Here is an 18,357-nt window from a genome sequence, read left to right as displayed (position 1 = left end):
ACTTGACACACCCTCACCCTCACGACATCACAAACTTCAAAGGACCAATAGTACATGGCAGTGTAAAGCTCCCTGGATCAGACAGATTCCTAGGGATGGTCTTCCTTTTAATAATTGCACTATACTCATGACTTAGAATCACCATTCCTTGTGGTTCCTTTGTCTTGTTCAAAATGGCATATTTTAAGAACTTCCCAAGCTGTGGAACTATAAGGAATGCTTCTATGATGGGCATGGTCATTTAAGTCTTCTCTAGGTGCTTCTCAAAAACAGCTATGGCCTTGTCTAAGATCTGCTTCTTAAACCTCCCTGGAAATGGGAGTTTAGGCTGGTATGGTGGTGGTGGAACATATGGTTTCTCAGGCACCACATCCTTTTCCACCTCTTTACTCTCATTACCCTTGGCAACTTGATCTTCTAGCTCACTCCTTTGAGCTGCTTCCCCACCAACTTGCTCAGTGTCCTCAATGAGCACTTGTCTAGGCTCTCTGGTAACTGTTTTCCACATCTAAGATTTATAGCATTGCAATACTCTTTTGGATTAGGCTCAGGTTTACCAGGTAAAGTGCCTTGTTGTCTTGAGGAAGAGGCTTGATTCTGCCTTAACTCCTTGATCTCTTGTTGCATTGCCGCATACTTAGGACCCAAATCAGAGAAACCACTTTCAACCCTTTGTTGACCCTGTAGAATCTGCTGTAACACTCCAAACAACTCAGACCCCATCTGCTGTTGCTGAACCGGTTGTGGCTGACTCAGCTGCTGTTGTCAAAACCCCGGTGGATTCTTGTGTTGCTGTGGTTGGCTGGTGAAGTTGGTACCCTGAATCGGTTGCTGTTGCTGTCCATACCCTTGTTGCTGTGGTACTAACTGCTGCTTCGGCTGAAAGTTCCCTTGAAATTGGTTTTTGGGAACAAAACTCTGTTGACCTTGTTAAGGAGGGTAGACTTGGTCTTGAGGATTAGCTACATTAGTGCTTTTATAGGATAGGTTCTGGTTGGTGTTGAAATTATTGTACTTTTGAAACCTGTTCTGATTCTCAAAGTAGTTAATATTCTTTTGTGTAAGACCTTCTTCATTGACATTTTCAAAACTTGGAGACTGATCATAAAATTCACCCACAAAGTGTAGTGGCTTTTGAGTTGCCACTAAAACTTTATCAAGTTTACTCTGTAGCTCTCTAATGTCTTTCTCCATCCTTTGTTATTTACTTGAGCCCTCAGTTCTGTTGGCTCTATCAAAATCCTCCCCATAAGTGTCATTACTCATGGCTAAGTTTTCTACCAGTTCCAGAGCAGCATTTATCTCCTTACCCAAAAATTTCCCATTCGAGGCTGTGTCCAACTGATTTCTGATCTTTGGAAGTGCTCCTCTATACAGGGTACTCAAGAGTGAAGCCTCAGAAAAACCATGATGGGGACATTGGTTTGTGTAAGTTCTACACCTCTCCCAAGCTTCCCCAAAGCTCTCATTGTTGTGCTGGGTAAAGCTTGATATCTGGTTCCTCAACTTGGCTGTCCTTGAGGTTGAGAAAAACTTAGATAAGAAGGCTAGTTTATACTGCTCCCAAGTCTGAATTGATCCTCTTGGTAAGTTCTTCTCCCACTGATGAGCTTTATCTCCCAAGCTGAATGGGAACAACTTATCTTGAAGCTGTCTTCTGAAACTCCATTGATCTTAGTCAGATCACACACCCTATTAAACTGATCCAAATGCTCTAGTGGATCCTCCATAGGTAGGCCATGGAACTTGGAGTTCTGAACCATGTTAAGCAAAGATGCCTTCACCTCAAAGTTATTGTTTTGGAATGAAGGAGCTTAAATGCCTGCCATGTATTGGTGTGCATTGGCTCGGTCATTCTCTCCCACAAACACTGGTGGAGGTTCTTGACGCCTAGGAGCTTGTGGCTGAGGCTGCGGATTGTTGTGAGCCTGCTGCTCATTCCTAGCCTCTTGTTGTTGATTCTGTTGAGCTTGGCGTTCATTCCTTTGTGCCATATTCTGGTTAACAAATGCCTGCTGTTCATTCCTCTCAGCCTGAGCCTGATTTACTTGAGCCTGATGCTCAGCTTGTTCCATATGTTGTTTCATTCCCAACCTTTCTAGATGAGAAGCTCTTTCTCTTGCTCTCCTTTCTAACAGGTTGATATTGTTGTTGTAAGGAAGAGGAGGGTCAGAACTCCGTGATCTTGTTCTCATACACCTGTGCTCAAAGACAAAACTTGAAAGTCTTATCAGCAAAATAAAAGAAAGCTTGATCTCAAGTTAAACTCAGTAACTAATGCTAAATTAATCACCCAAATGACAACAGCGCCAATTGATAAGTAAGAGTTTTGAAGGCTCTTAATGGGTTATCAATCCCTTAATCATGTAGTACAAATGGTGTCACACCATTTTGGGTGAGATTAGACACTAGTCAATGTAAGTTTCAACTTAACTCAAGCAAGAGAAACAGTTTTTAGTTTCAAATAAGAAACAAGTGTAAACAAAGTAAACTAAAACAGTACTAAACAAGATTAAAAATGCAACTAAGTGATATACTCATATTTTGTCATGTTTAGGATTGCATTTTTGTCGAAATATTGAGTCTTATGCATACATTTAGCTAGTTTTATTAGAGTTTGTCTTTGGTTCTAGCTTTGTTTAGGAATTGCATTAGGTCCTAGAGTGTCCTGCATTTTTGGAGTATTCTCAGGTCATTTATAGACTTTTTGGAGCAACTTGGAGCTGGGATCAAGGAGGAACCCTCACCTGTGTACAGCAACTCGGACAGATGGTTTGGTGCCGATGAGATCCCTACTATGATCGCTTGAGACGAAGGAACTGCGATTCAACCTCCGGTGTCTTCACCAAGAATCAAGAAGAAAGAGTCTAGTTTCAGGAACACTTGAAATAAGACGATTTGGAGCCGTGAGCTGGGAGATATCACCACCGGAAGGAACACATGTCTTACGGCCCGATCAGAAATTACGCGGTGCGCCTCAAAGAACCGACGAGACAGGGGGTCTAACGACGTCAAACGGGGTTGAGCCCTTCACCAAACGTGGAGCTAAGTACGTCATCTGGTTCGTGGAGTTAGAAGATCAAGGTTCGGACCAGTGAGCAAGGAGTTATGAAGGATTTGGTGCAAGCGGTCTACATTCTTATCGAGAAGGAATACCGACCAAAATCTGGTCGATATGACCTTGGAGTTTTGACGTTTTTGGCCGATTCTTGGAAGTCCAAATCCTGAAGAATTGCCAAGATGCTGCACCGACTGAATCCTGCTCGGTATTGATCCCTTGAACCTATCCTTAACGCCGCACCGAAGTGAGTTCAGCCGGTGTAGTGTCTCGGTGTAACCAGTCTCAAATTGTCGAAGAAATATCGACGTCCTGCACTGGGAAAAATCACCTTGATTCATTCTCGAACCAATACATTTTTGTGGGCCTTTTTGGGGCCAATACCTAGTTTGTCCTAGGTTTGCCCATCAATAAACCCTACCTATATATTCTTGGTTCTAGTTTGTCCTAGTTTAGGCATTATCCAGCAGACTAAGCTTTATTCTCTTTGTTTCCTTGCCTCTTTTGGAAAAGACCTAAACTTTGTAAGAGAGATCTTTATTTTCTAGGTTTGAATCAAGAGAGTACTTAGTGTTTAAATTTGAAATCCATCATTATCTATCATTTCCATCTTCATCTTCCATTCCTTTGTGAGTTTTAATCAAGAGAGATCAAGGATCTTTGTGTTTAGAACTGCAATCCATCATCATCTACTATCTCCATCTCCATTTCCCATCATTAATCATGCCAATCTACTCTATTTGCAAAGGTTTAAGAGAGATTAGTATGATTAGTGAGTAGTTTGTTTAATGAGGTTCTAGATATGTAGGTTAGGATGCTAAAGTGTTAGATTAGGAGTGATTAGGGCTAGATTTATTGATTCATCTCTCTAAACAGCTGATCCTAAAGCTAGATCCTTGGACATCACTTCTAGAATCTGGGTTTTTCATGCACCACAAGTGTTTGATGAAATTTCTGAAAGAGCTGTGTTAGAGGTTTATATATTAATGCCATGATGATGTTTGTTAATTGCATAAATGACATATTAGAGTTGATTCTTAATGCTTACTAGTTCATATTTCACAAATGGGAATTTGGTTTGAAAGTAAATTAGTATAGAGATTAATGCCTTCATGAGAGGATTAATCTATATTAGAGTTCTAAATCATTTGAATCATGTTTCATAATTGTCATTAGAATTTCTGGTTTAGCACCAAAGCACCCTAGCCAACTATCATGTCTAGAATCTCATGCTTCCATCATCTCATATTCACATCACTTGTCATTTGCTTAGTTCTTTTTTGATCATTTGATTAGTCAATAATCTTGTTTTAAGTTTTTAGTTGTCATTAGTCAATCAAAACCTCACTTGTTTACTTGAATTGAGAAACTGATCACATAGCTTAGTGTCTATCACCACATTCTTGGATTGACAACCTCTTTTGTGCTACTTTGACAAGGGGATTGATAGCCCTAATACCATAAAAAGTCTTGTCTATCAATTGGCGCCGTTGCCAAATTTTGGGTTGTTTAGCATTAGGCTCTGATCTGTTCTTGAGATCAAGTACTTATTTTTTTTTTTTACTGATTACTTTCAAGTTCTGTTTTTGCTTTCAGGTGTATGAACACGAGGTCCAGGTCAGAAGCTGTGGTCCACCTTTCCCTCTAAACGACAACATCAATCTTTTGGTTCCAAGAAGGAGAAGTGATAGGCGTGGAAGACAGACTGATCAGGCTGATATGGAAGATCATAGACAGCATGTGGTTGACATTGAGCCGCAGGTTCAAGAAGGGCAACAGGCTCAGGTGCAGCAGGGTAATGGAGTTGGTAATGCCGCTGGTAATGGAGTTGGTAATGCCACTGGTAATGGAGCTGGTAATGCAGCTGGAAATGGAGCTGGTAATGGAGCTGGGCATGGGTTCCATCAGGGTAATGTTCAGCAGGAACAGGTGCATCAACAGCAAGCTTATGTCCACCAGGGACAAGCTCCAGCTCATCAGCAAAGGCACCATGCCAATGTACAGCAAAAACAACAAGTTCACCACCATCAATCCTTCCAAAACTAACCAAGGAGATATGAGCAGCCACAGGTCTATGTAGGAGAGAATGACAGGGCCAATACTCATCAGTATGGAGCAGGAATTCAAGCACCACCGGTGCAGAACAACAATTTGAAGTCAAGGCATCTTTGCTGAATATGGTCCAAAACTCCAAGTTCCATGGATTGCCAATGGAAGATCCTTTGGAACACTTGGACCAGTTTGATAAAGTTTGTGACTTGACAAAGATAAATAGATTATCTGAGGACAGCTTCAAACTCAGATTATTCCCCTTCAGTCTTGGTGACAAAGCACACCAATGGGAGAAGAATCTTCCAAGAGGCTTCATTCAAACCTGGGAGCAATGCAAGCAGGCATTTCTGTCTAAGTTCTTCTCAACTTCCAGAACAGCAAAGCTGAGAAACCAAATCTCCAGCTTCACTCAACATAGCAATGAGAGTTTTGGTGAAGCATGGGAGAGATTCAGGAGCTACACTAACGAATGCCCACACCATGGGTTTAGTGAGGCTTCTTGATATATCATGGTTTTTATGGTTTTTGACCATGGTATAGGTCTTATTTATAGAGTCTCTTTAATGTCTTTCGAGTCTTTTGGAGTCTTTACAGGTCTTAGGTACGTTTGGAGCTTAACTAGAGATTTTGGAGCACTTTGGAGCTTAATCAGCATCAAATTCGTCAAGGATGGATTTTGTGCTTTAGTGTCGCTCGACACCATGGAGAGTGACGCTCGACACTTGTCAAATAAATAAGGAAAAGGCGATTTTGTTTCCTGTTTGAAGAAGGAGTTGGGCCCAGAAGTTCCCGAATAATTCCAAAAAGGCCCAGAACGTGTTTTTGAGATATATATATATATATATATATATATATATATAGGATTTTTATTCCTTTTTATCGACACCTTAGATTTTCTTAGAGAGGACTTTTGTTTTTGAGAGCTTTTGGGGAGACAAGTCTGAAACTCTGTTCCGGAGAGAGAAGATTTCGAACCCCTGTTTATTTATCTACTTACTGTTTTCTGCAATCTATTCATTCATGTTTATTGCTTCAAACTCCATGTCTGAGTAGTTAGCTTGTTAGGTTTAGGGTTCTCATAAAGGATTTCATTGGATGTTAGATTGATTGGTTAGTTAAGGTTCATAATCTATTTAGTTCTTCACCATAGGTTGTTCTTAAGGCTAATTCTGGACTGGCCACCTAGAACTTAGATCTTAGGTTAATTGATTGACACAGAAGTGTAATTGAATAACTGGAAAGAACCTAGGGTGAGCAAAGTAGTTATTCGCAAAGGAATTTGGTTTAGCTGGTTTGTGAACATATCGAACTTGTGCATTAAAGCTGGTTTAAATCTGTAAGATTTGCAAAGGAATTTGGAATTCTAGGATTTTAACTTAGATAATTCTCACAACGGAAGTTGGTTAGTTATAATTCTGTGATTCGAGTTCAAGAACTGTGCTTAAACCTGAACCCTGACTAATTGATTGATTTGCATACTTTGATTTCCTGAGAAATACCCTGAGCCTATCTCTTACTCATTGATTTTACAACCGTTTGATTTTATAGCTGCTGTTATTTTCATCGTTTTCACTTAGCGTAATTCAAGCCTAGATAGTTTATTGTGCGAATCTCTCGTCTCTGTGGTTCGACCCCTATTATACTACAACTGCACATATGTGCTCTTGCAGAGTAGCTTAGGGATTAAACTTTGAGCAGATCAAGTTTTGGCGCCGTCGTCGGGGACTTGATTTTCGCCATTAAACTTTAGTTCTTGAATTTTGACTAAGTTTTTCTTAGTGTCGAGCGACACCAGCATTGGTGTCGAGCCACACCCGTCGTTTTTCTTAATTTTATTTTTACTATGTTACTTACATTGCTCTTTCTCTTTGTCTCAGAAACTAGCAAAGATGGAGAACGCACTGGCATTGGTTCGTGATGATGCTGGAGTCTGGAGAGACCAAGATGGTCATGTGTGTAATGAGAGAGGCCAGCGACTTGATGGAGAGGGTAACATCATCAAGACGCTGGGTGACTACAATAGGCCTGAGCAATTCTATGAAAATCGGTCTGCGATTCGCGCTCCTGCGTTTTAGAGGAACGATTTTGAGCTCAAGTCTGTGTATTACACTCTTGTGGGTCAGCATCCTTTCCATGGTCTTTCTCATGAGCACCCGATGGATCATATTGAGAGGTTTGAGGACTTGGTCACCAGCATCAAGTACAATGGAGTGTCCAATGATTTCCTCTTCTGCAAGTTGTTCCCATACTCTCTTGCTGGAGAAGCAGCTAATTGGTTGAAGCAGTTGGAGCCTGGTTCGTTGAATACTTGGGAAGAGACCAGGAATGCCTTCCTGCACAACTTCTATGACAATGCCAGGTCTGAAGAGTGGAGACTCAAAATCTCAACGTTTTCTCAGGGACCAACTGAGGCGTTCAAAGCTGCTTGGGTGAGACTCAAGTCGTACCAGCGAGATTGCCCCCATCATGGTTTCAGCGATGTGCAGCTGTTGGGTATTTTCTTCAGGGGTGTTGATTGGAGGTATCAGATGGCTCTTGATGCTGCAAGCAATGGGAATTTCAACACCAGATACCCTAAAGACGCTGTTGTGCTTATTGAGAACTTGGCATCTAGCAATAGTACCAAGAATGCAGACGATCAGCGAAGGAAGCAGGCTGGAAACATGGATGAATCGCAGATTGCTGAGGTGAAGGCTAAGCTAGACTCTGTGCATAGTCTTCTTGTGGGTAAGAAATCTGTCAGATACCCTGCAGAAGTTCAGAATTTCGGACCAGGTGAAGCTTTTGAGGAAGAGGATGTTAACTTCATCAATGGAGCTGGATTTCAGGGTCAGAGATTTGGTTCTGGGCAAGGGAACACGAACTACCCTGGAAATAATCAGAGGAGTACCTTCACAGGTAATCAGAACTCTTCTGGTTACAGCTCCAAACCTCAGTACCAGACATCCTACTGCAACAACAGTTTTTCAAGGAACTATGGTTCTCCTCCTACTCAAACTCCAAATAATGAGGTGAAGTCCATGCTGGAACAGATCTTGGAAGGACAGCAGAAGATGACTGTGGATTTCAATGGGAAGATTGATGCTCTGTATCTGGATCAGAATGGAAAAATTGAAGTTCTGAACACTCATGTCAAGAAGCTTGATACTCAGGTTGCTCAAACTGCAGAGTCTGTAAAAAGGCAAGACGGATTCTTTCCTGGGAAGACTGATACCAATCCTAGGTATTATTGCAGTGCCATCTCGTTAAGGAGTGGTAAAAAGTTGACTCCTGTGCTTAAAAAGGGTGTTTCTGAGGATGCAATCGTGGAGTTTGACGAATCTGAAGAAAATTTCAAAACTGCAGAGCCAGTGTCGAGCGACACCACCACTAGTGTGAAGCTGAAGTTGTTCAGAATCTGAAACCAACGGAAGAAAGAGTCTACAAACCTAAGGTTCCTTACCCAAGGAGTCTTAGGAAGTCCAAGCAGGAGTTAGATGATGCTAGATGCAAGGCTTTGATGGAGAAGCTTGTGATTGAGATTCCTTTGGTTGATGCTGTGAAGATTGCTCCTACTCTCAGACACTGTGAAGAGGATGGTGACTAATAATCTGAGTCATGAGGAAGGAGTGATGATGATTTCTGAACAGGTCAGTGCTGTGATTCAGAATAAGATTCCAGAGAAGCTCTCAGACCCAGGAAGCTTTATTTTGGACTGCTCTATCTTCTCAGAGAGGTTCAAGAGATCGCTGTGTGATCTTGGTTCGAGTGTCAACCTCATGCCATACTCTGTAGCTGTTAACCTTGGGATGACTGACTTCAAGCCAACTAAGATCTCTTTGATCCTAGCAGATCGATCTAAAAGAATTCCAAAAGGTATTTTGGAGGATGTTCCGATTAAAGTTGGTGATTGCATAATTCCTACAGATTTCGTGGTTCTGGAATATGGAGAGGAACCCAAAGATCCTCTTATCCTGGGAAGATCATTTTTAGCTACAGCTGGAGCGGTAATTGATGTCAAGCATGGTAACCTTGATCTCCACTTGGGAGATATCATCATGATTTTCAAGATGGAGAAGCTGAAGGATTCAACCAAAGATGGTCAGACATTCCAAGTCAGTGCAACACCTGAAGTGATAGTTGGAGATCAGAACGTGTTTGCTGCTGAGAAGGTGAGAGATCAACCTGAGTTGACAAAAACGTCTACAGGACCAGTGACTGCTATTGATCAGGAAGCTCAAAACATCTCACTCTCTTCATCTCCACCAAAGCAAAGGTCAAGGCCACACAAACATAGATCCCACCCTGGTGCTATTCCTGCATTCCTTGGACGACCTCATGCGCACAACGCTTACACACCACCATGGATGAGACGAATTTCACAGAGGCACTCTTTGCCACTGTCTGATCCACCAGATGCATAGTCTATCCATAGTCAAGCTAATGACTTAAAACAATCGCTTGGTAGGAGGCAACCCACTGGTAAGTCTTTACATAAGTCTTTTTGTTTCTTTATGATTTTTGTTTTTTGTTTTTGTGTTTTAGGTGTAGCAGATACGAAGTGGTTGGTGTCGAGCGACACCACCATCAGTGTCGGTCGACACCAGTAAAAAAAAAAAATTAGGAAATCGGGAAACCGGAGTCAAACCAGAAATTCGGATTGCTCTGTTGCAATTCGGTACGAAGAGAACAAGTGTCGCACGACACCATCATCAGTATCGGTCGACACCATCATTGCAGCCAGGTAAGTTCTCTGTTTTTACTGCGTTTCTCTGTTTCCTTTCTTTTGTTTCGCCACCTTCAGACTAGATATCACTCTTGACAGTGTTGTTTAAGTCTGGGGGAGGTAATCGCTGACATTGTGTTTGTTTTTCTTAAGAGTCAGTCGTGTCAAAACGTTTTTGAGTCAATACTTGTTGGAGATTATGATGCTTTTCCTGGAATTATTGTGTTGACCTTTTATTTAAGTGACCATTGCTGCAGATTCAGTCTAGTTCTGACTAATGAAAAATCCAAAGGCTGACCAGTTGACTAGAGGCGTCCATGTTTTTAACAGAATCCACTAACCTGAGCTAATTTCTGAACTCTTTCTTTTACCTCATTGATGTGACTGATGTTCATAGAGCTTGATTCCTCGTTCAAACTTGACAAATGAAAGCTGTGTGAAATTTAATGTTGGTGTTTCTCTCCCTGTGACGAGCTAAAAAGGTGAAGAAAGAAAGAAAAAGGCGAAAAGATTGAGATGATTTTAGCTTAGGAGTGAAGGGCTAGGAAAATTTCCAAGGATCCCATTTTCACTTCTAAGTTGGAATGATCACACAAAGGAAGGAAGCGAGGGGTAGGAAAGTTTCCTATGACCCCACTATTTGCTGAAAACCTTTGATACAAGATAAGGGGACAAATCGGGGACTCGATGGCAAACACCATCAGTACTCGCAGCTTTAACCTTATCGTGTATATGCCATAAAGAAAAAGATGATGAGTGTGCGAAAAGAATAAGTCTGGGGGAGAGAAAAAGTACCAAAGTGTGTATGGCTTATTTGTTTGAGTATAGTACGGGAAAGAATCTAGAAGGTTCTTTGATCTGCTCAAAGTTTAATCCCTAAGCTACTCTGCAAGAGCACAGATGTGCAGTTGTAGTATGTAGGGGTCGAACCACAGAGACAAGAGATCACTCAATAAACCTTATAGAGATTGAATTACGCTAAGCAGAAATATTGTAAATAAATAGCAATGCAACAGAATTAGACTAAGCAGCAATAAAAACGGTTTGTAAGATTCAGATGGATGGAGATTAGGCTTAGGGCGTTTCTCAGGAAATCAATGCATGCAGATCAATCGATTAGTCAGGGTTCAGGTTTAAGCACAGTTCTTGAACTCGAATCACAGAATTATAATTAACCAACTTCCGTTGTGAGAATTATCTAAGTCAAAATCCTAGAATTCCAAATTCCTTTGCAAACCCTAAAGATTTAAACCAGCTTTAATGCTCAAGTTCGATATGTTCACAAAGTATCTAAACCAAATTCCTTTGCGAATAGCTACTTTGCTCACCCTAGGTTCTTTCCAGTTATTCAATTACACTTCCGTGTCAATCAATTAACCTAAGATCTAAGTTCTAGGTGGCCAGTCCAGAATTAGCTTTAAGAACCACCTATGGTGAAGAACTAAATAGATTATGAACCTTAACTAACCAATAAATCTAACATCCAATGAAATCCTTTATGAGAACCCTAAACCTAACAAGCAAACTACTCAGACATGGAGATTGAAGCAATAAGCATGATTGAATAGCTTGCAGTAAGCAGTAAATAGATTAATAAACAGGGGTTCGAAATCTTCTCTCTCCGGAACAGAGTTTCAGACTTGTCTCCCCAAAAACTCTCAAAAACAAAAACTCTCTCTAAGAAAATCTAAGGTGTTCGTAAAAAGGGAATAAAAACCCTATATATATCTCTAAGACACGTTTTGGGCTTCCTTGAAAACGTTTGGGCCCAACTCCTTCTTCAAATAGGAAACAAAATCACGTTTTCCTTATTTCTGCAACAAGTGTCGCGCGTCACTCTCCATGGTGTCGAGCGTCACTAAAGCACAAAATCCATACTTGACGAATTTGATCCTGATTAAGCTCCAAAGTACTCCAAAGTCTCCAGTTAAGCTCCAAACGTACCTATGACCTGAAAAGACTCCAAAAGACTCGAAAAACACTAGAAAGACTCTATAAATAAGACATATACCATGGTTTAAAAACCATAAAAACCATGATATATCATTCTTGGCATCTGAATCATCAGTGAGATCCAGCGATGAGGGTTTATGGACAATTTTGTGGAATTTTGGACTTAATCTGGGAAACTGTGAATGTTTGCGGAGAAGTACATGGTGGTTCGATTTGGAATGATGAAGCAGTAGTTGAGTTGCAGGGTGATCGGTCAAAGCGATGTTCCAATGAAAGGTTGAGTCTCCGTGTTTTCAAACTTCTTTCTCTTATTTGGTGTTCTGTTTGCTTGAGGGCAAGCACTTCTCTTCTAAGGACACTTTATAGAGGGGCTCTTCCAAAGATCAGGAATCAACTGGATACTGCATCAAATGGAAACTTTCTGGGGAAGGATATTCATGCTGCTTTAGAGCTGGTAGAGAACCTAGCAATGAGCAATGACACCTATGGAGAAGATTTTGATAGAGCCAATAGGAGTGAGAATTCAAGCAGGGATCAAAGGTATGAGAAGGACTTTAAAACACTTGAAAGCAAGCTGGAGAAGGTGTTATTGGCCACTCAAAAGCCAATGCACTTTGTAGGAGAGTTTGAGGAACCTTCTCAATGATTGGAGAACATCAGTAAAGAGGGTCTTACTCAGGAAGAGCTAAACTATATTGGGAATCAGAGGTTTCAAAGATATCAGTATGCCAATGCCAATCAGAACCTCTCTTACAGGAATTCCAATGTAGCTAACCCACAAGACCATGTCTACCCTACCTCTCAAGCTCCACAGAATTTTGTTCCCAAGAACAACTTTCAAGGGTCCTTTAAACCTAAGAATCAGTTTGTTCAGAATCAGGGTTACAGTCAGCATCAGCAGCAACCACTTCAAGGCTCTAGTTTCAGTTTACAGCAACAGCCAAAAGCACCACCAGGGTTCAGTCAACCACAGTTTCAGAAGCAAGCGCTGGTTCAGCATCAGTTTCAGTCAGCACCGGTTCACCAGCAGCAGCAGATTGGGCCAGATATGGTTGGGATTCTACAACAGCTGCTTCAGGGTCAACAAATGTTTGCAAGTCAGTATGTATCTATGCAGCAAGACATCAAGGAGCTGAAACAGAATCAGGCATCCACTTCAAGAAGCCTAGGTGGCTTACCTGGTAAGCCTGAACCAAACCCAAAGGAGTATGCTAAAGCCATTACATTGAGAAGTGGCAAAGAGCTACAAGGTATAGAGCACAACAATGTGATCATTGAGAACAATGATCAAATTGGTGAGGAGGCAGCCCCAAGGGATGATCAAGAAGCTGAAAGATCAAAGAAAGGGAAGGACAAAGAGGTGGAAAAGCCATCAGAACCAGAAAAGCCTTATGTTCCACCACCTCCCTATCAACCTAAGCTCCCATATCCAGGAAGATTCAAGAATCAGATTGCAGATAAAGCAAGGGCACTCTTTAAGAAGACTCTTAATGAGTCACCACTTATAATGCCTCTCATTGAAGCATTTCTGATGATGCCTAAGCTTGGAATGTTTCTAAAAGATGCTATCTTGAACAAAACAAAGAGCTACAGGGTATGGTGGTGCTTAGCCAAGAGTGTAGTGCCATAATTCAGAGAAGTTCAGTCCCAAGAAATCTGTCTGACCCAGGGAGCTTCACTCTCCCTTGTGCTATAGGACCATTGATGTTTGCAGGCTGTCTTTGTGACTTGGGAGCATCTGTCAGCTTAATGCCAGTTTCTATAGCAAAGAAGCTTGGATATAGAGTGTTCAAACCTGCTAGAATCTCTCTTGTCCTAGCTGATAGATCAGTGAGGCTACCTGTTGGGATGTTAGAGGACTTACCAGTGAAGATAGGTGGTTTTGAAGTGCCTACAGATTTTGTTGTTCTATAGATGGATGAAGAACCTGTTGATCCACTGATTTTGGGCAGGCCATTCTTGGCCACAACAGGAGCTATTATTGATGTAAGAGGTGGCATCATTGAGCTACAACTTGGTAAAGAAAAGCTGAAGTTTGATATCAAGGACATGATGAAAAAGCCCACCATAGAAGGACAATGCTTCTACATAGAGACCATGGATGAGCTAGCTGATGAGCTTTTGGAGGAGTTAAATCTTGAAGACCCTCTCCAAATAGCTTTAACAAAGGAACATGGTGAGTATGGCTATCTAGAGGATGAGACCTTGGGGTTTATGAAGCTTCTTGACTCCCACAAACCAGAAGGAAGCACTGATTCTTTCATGAAATTAGATCACAGAGCTCTAGAGAAGCCATTAGACCGGTTTGGAAGCTCAGATTTTTTCAAGGGAACATGTTCATACCGAGCAGATTTCGGTCGGTATTCAACTCGGTGTAGAGGGAGTTCAGAGGCTGAAGATATATTGACCAGCAACACCGAGTGAAATGATGTCGGTGTCTCAAAAATCTGTACAAGGACCCGAGGTTTAAGTCTACACCGAGGTGAATTCAGTCGGTGTAAAAGCTCGGTGTAAACAGGTTCAAAAAGCCAAGAAAATATCGACCTCCTACACCGAGCAGAATCAAGTCGGTGTGAACATGGCGGCCAAGGAGGAAATGGGTTCTCAAGAGGGTTCTGAGAGAGTTCAGGGGCAAAGCAATAATTCTGAGGGTGAATCACAAGGAGAACAGCCACAACAAGCCTCTCAAACAGCTTGGGAAAGAGATTGGGATGCAAGCAAGGCACCTTGATATATTCATAAATTGCATCATTTAGTGTACATGTTTTAGTCCAAATCATGTCTTATCTCATGCATTTTAGGTCCTTAGGGTTTGTTTTAGAACTTAGGAGATGCATTAGGTCCCAATGAGTATATTGCATGTTTTGAGTGTCTATCAGGTGAATATGGAGCTGAAAAGATGAATCCAGGAGGTGGAATGGTGAGCAAAGCTTGAAAAAAGTGGAAAATTGGGTCCTGGGAGATTACCGGCCATTCTCGCTGGCCAGGAAGGTTTTACCGGCCATTTCCATGTACCGCGGGAAGCTTTACCGGCCATTTTCATGTACCGCGAATCAAGTCTCTCGGCCAAAATCTCCGGGTGCAGACACGTTTCCGAAATCGCCCGTCCGGGGAACCTTCCGGTCAGATTCAGCTATCGAAGTCTTCATAAAGGTTGGAGATAATTGAGTCAAGAGTTCATAACAGTTGGAATCAAGGCATTTGGACCACAGAACTGAAAGATATGGTAATCGGAAGACGAACAGGTCTCGCACTCATTCCGAAGCAATCCGATACCCCTGAATGATCGCCTGTCCGGGGAGCCTTCCGGTCCGATTCGGACGGCGGGTGCTTCATAGAAGTTGGAGAGCATTGCATCACGGTCTCTTAGCAAGTAGAATCGTGGAATTCGGACGCGTGAGCAGAGAGATAAGCTTGTCGGAAGGAACCCCAGTCTCGCAGGTATTCCGGACCGAGCAGATCAGTTCTAAAGGATGCGAAGGACGGTGCACTTCCAGGCCGATTTAGTTTCCGGGTCCTTCATGAGAACCATAGACATTTGAGCCTTCTTTCCAGAACGTCCAAGAGCATTCAATTCGGATCTATGAGCAGAAAGATACAGTCTCCGGAATGGACACATGTCTAGACGCCCCTCTCTGGTCGTGTACATGCACTGCAAAGATGTGCCCTCCAGGAAGCCTTACACTTCCCAAGCACCGAAGCTTTCTTCACAAAAGTTGGATATAAATGAGTCCTCTGTCTTCTGCAACCGAAATCATTCAATTCGGACAAGTCTCATAGGAGTTACACTCTCCGGAATGCGAAGTGGTCTAAGCTGCTTTAGCCCTGCGAGTTGGAGAGGAAGGAGACCAAGCCGCAGCAACACTCGCAAAACACTCCTACTTAGGCGTGCGGCTAAGACAAGGCGATTCAGGCTTCACAAGACAAGTCTTCATCTACTGCGACTTAGGTGTGCGACCTGGGACATACTGGACTGACCCGCAGGATTTCCACTTGACCCAACTGAGCCGGGTCAGTACCCAGTTTGTCCTGGGCTGACCCGGTCCATTAGCACTAGGTATATATAGTTTTTTGGGAGAAAAACCCAAGAAGGTTATCTTCTCTCTTAGTTTCTCTCTAGTTTTCTTTTTTAGTGTAAAAACGTTTTTGATTAAGAGAGATCTCAAGGATTTAATCAATCTAAGTCTGTTTCTCATCATCTCATCATCTCATTTCTGCTTCTAATCATGATTAACATCATCTCTTGCAAAAGATTAGATGTGTTCTTCATGATTAGTGAGTAGTCATCTTTTAAGCTTCTAGGTGTGTAGATTAGGGTGCTTAGATGTTTGATTGGTGATGTTTAGGGTTTAGATTCTCATTCCATTTCCTTAGTTAGTTGCTCCTAATGCCAGATTTCCTTGGGAAAGTGAAATCTGGGTTCATAGGCATTTCATGCACCAAAAGTGTTTGATGAAATGCCTGAATGAGCTAACTTAAGGGTTTATGCCTTTTTCATCATGGGAATGATTTGTTAAATGCATGAATGACATATTAGAACTGTTTCTTAATGCTCATTGATTCATATTTCACAAATGATGATTTGGTTTGAAAGTGGATTAGTGTAGAGATTAATGCCTTCATGAGAGGATTAGTCTAGATTAGAGTTCTAAGTTGAAATGTTTGAGATCATGTGATTGCTTGTTATGTCTTTCTGTATAAGATTCAGTCTTCTTGGTTGAGAGATTGTTTGGTCACTTATTAGGCTTGATGCATTATGCTTGCTGATTGCTTGATTATATCTAATGGTTGTTAGACTTGATTAAGTGATTTGCAAAGGGATTATTGTCATGGGAATGAATTAATCTGATTAAGAAGCCTAGACTAAAGAGTAGCAAGTGTTGCATTATGTTCTTAGCATCATGATTCAATATCTAAAGCACCCTAATCAATGATCACATCTAGAGGTTTAGCTTTTATCATTTGCTTAATCACCATCATCTTGTTTTGTTTGCTTGCTTAGTTCATTAATCATAGCTTGTTTGTTTCTTGTTTTATGCTTTCTTGTTGCTGGTTTCACAAAACTCATCTTTGATTACTTGACTTAAGAACCTATCACATAAACTAGTGCCTAACTACCACACATATGGATTGACACCCCTTATACTACTTTGACAAGGGGATTGATAACCCACATATGGATTGACACCCCTTATACTACTTTGACAAGGGGATTGATAACCCATCTAAGGCTTTAAAAGTTTCTGATATAGTTTTTGAGATCAAGTTTATTTTGTTTTACTGATCACCTTTCAAGCTCTGTCTTTGTTTTCAGGTTTATGTTGTTTTACTGATCACCTTTCAAGCTCTGTCTTTGTTTTCAGGTTTATGATCACAAGAAGCCAAGCCAGAAGACAAAGAGAAAGAGCTGTTCACTTGGAGAGGTTAGGAATGAATCAGCAAGTTGGGAATGAGCATCAGGCTCAAGAAGCTGATCAAGGTCAAAGAGCTGGTAATGGGATTGGAATTCAGGCTCAACAGGCTCAGGTCCATCAGGGACACGCTCAGGGTAACCAGAACCAAGACCGACCTCAGGTTAATCCACCACAGCCCCACCCAAACCCACCCATACGTCATCAGCCCCAACCAGTCTTTGTTGGTGAGAATGACCGAGCTTATGCACACCAGTATGGAGCAGGAATCAGGCCACCTCCTGTCCAAAACAACAACTTTGAGGTGAAGGCCTCTTTGATCAATATGGTTCAGAATCAGAAGTTCCATGGCTTACCTATGGAGGATCCCTTGGAGCATCTGGATCAGTTTGACAGAGTTTGTGATCTCACTAAGATCAATGGGGTATCTGAAGACAGTTTCAAACTGAGATTGTTCCCATTCAGCCTTGGAGATAAGGCACATCAGTGGGAAAAGAACCTCCCAAGAGGATCCATCCACACATGGGAGCAATGCAAGATTGCCTTTCTATCCAAGTTCTTCTCAAGCTCAAGGACTGCAAAGCTAAGGAACCAGATTTCCAGCTTCACTCAACATTCTAATGAGACCTTTGGAGAAGCTTTGGACAGGTTTAGAAGCTACACAAATAAGTGTCCACATCATGGCTTTTCAGAAGCCTCTCTCCTTAGCACTTTGTATAGAGGAGCTGTTCCTAAGATCAGGATTCAGTTGGACACAGCATCAAATGGAAATTTCTTGGCAAAAGAAATCAATGCAGCTATGGAACTTGTTGAGAACTTAGCCATGAGCCAAGACACTTATGGGGAAGATTATGATAGAAGCTATAGAGGAGAAGATTCTGGTAGACACCAAGAGCTGGAAGAGAAGTTTAAAGTGTTGAATATAAAGCTTGACAAAGCCCTAGCTGCCACTCAAAAGCCTATACACTATGTGAGTGAGGAGAAGAGATGCTTCACAAATATCAATGAAGAGGGTCTCACTCAAGAGGAGTTGCACTTCATTGGAAATCAAAACAAGTTCAATGGTTACAACAACTTCAACAACCACCAGAACTTGTCCTATAGGAGCAACAATGTGGCCAACCCCCAAGACCAAATATACCCTCCTCAAAGCTTTGTTCAACAGAATCAGTACCAAA

At 41.7% G+C, this 18,357-nt stretch overlaps 1 protein-coding gene, 3 non-coding genes and 1 pseudogene across 4 annotated transcripts; 2 read left to right on the top strand and 3 right to left on the bottom strand.

Moving 5' to 3' along the window:
* The first annotated feature begins 1,402 nt into the window (after positions 1-1,402).
* On the top strand, positions 1,403-1,509 carry LOC112090054. The gene has a single exon (XR_002901413.1). It is a non-coding gene; the product is annotated as a small nucleolar RNA R71 (small nucleolar RNA).
* A 3,268-nt stretch (positions 1,510-4,777) lies between these two features.
* On the top strand, positions 4,778-8,511 carry LOC112089782. The gene is made up of 4 exons (XM_024160539.1): positions 4,778-4,843; positions 6,988-7,062; positions 7,234-7,296; positions 7,348-8,511. Exons 1-4 carry the CDS (start codon positions 4,778-4,780, stop codon positions 8,509-8,511), a joined length of 1,368 nt encoding a protein of 455 aa, XP_024016307.1.
* LOC112090176 lies at positions 5,491-5,597 on the bottom strand. The gene has a single exon (XR_002901524.1). It is a non-coding gene; the product is annotated as a small nucleolar RNA R71 (small nucleolar RNA).
* Positions 7,483-7,583, bottom strand: LOC112090156 (annotated as a pseudogene).
* Positions 8,512-17,759: 9,248 nt separating the features above from the next.
* On the bottom strand, positions 17,760-17,866 carry LOC112090060. Its single transcript, XR_002901419.1, has one exon. It is a non-coding gene; the product is annotated as a small nucleolar RNA R71 (small nucleolar RNA).
* Positions 17,867-18,357: the final 491 nt, after the last annotated feature.

This window comes from Eutrema salsugineum, unplaced genomic scaffold (genome assembly GCF_000478725.1).
Source record: "Eutrema salsugineum unplaced genomic scaffold, Eutsalg1_0 scaffold_11, whole genome shotgun sequence".
In the NCBI taxonomy this organism is placed as follows: Eukaryota; Viridiplantae; Streptophyta; class Magnoliopsida; order Brassicales; family Brassicaceae; genus Eutrema; species Eutrema salsugineum.
The sequence above is the reverse complement of the archived record's forward strand: the minus strand, read 5'-3'. Positions and strand labels throughout refer to the sequence as shown.

Excerpts from the sequence above, each read along its gene's own strand:
- LOC112089782 (XM_024160539.1), top strand. The coding sequence starts at position 4,778 with ATGGAAGATCATAGACAGCATGTGGTTGACATTGAGCCGCAGGTTCAA. Across the intron at positions 4,844-6,987 it reads AAGAAGGGCAACAGGCTCAG|AAACTAGCAAAGATGGAGAA; the intron begins GTGCAGCAGGGT and ends TCTTTGTCTCAG. Across the intron at positions 7,297-7,347 it reads TTGAGAGGTTTGAGGACTTG|TTGTTCCCATACTCTCTTGC; the intron begins GTCACCAGCATC and ends CTCTTCTGCAAG.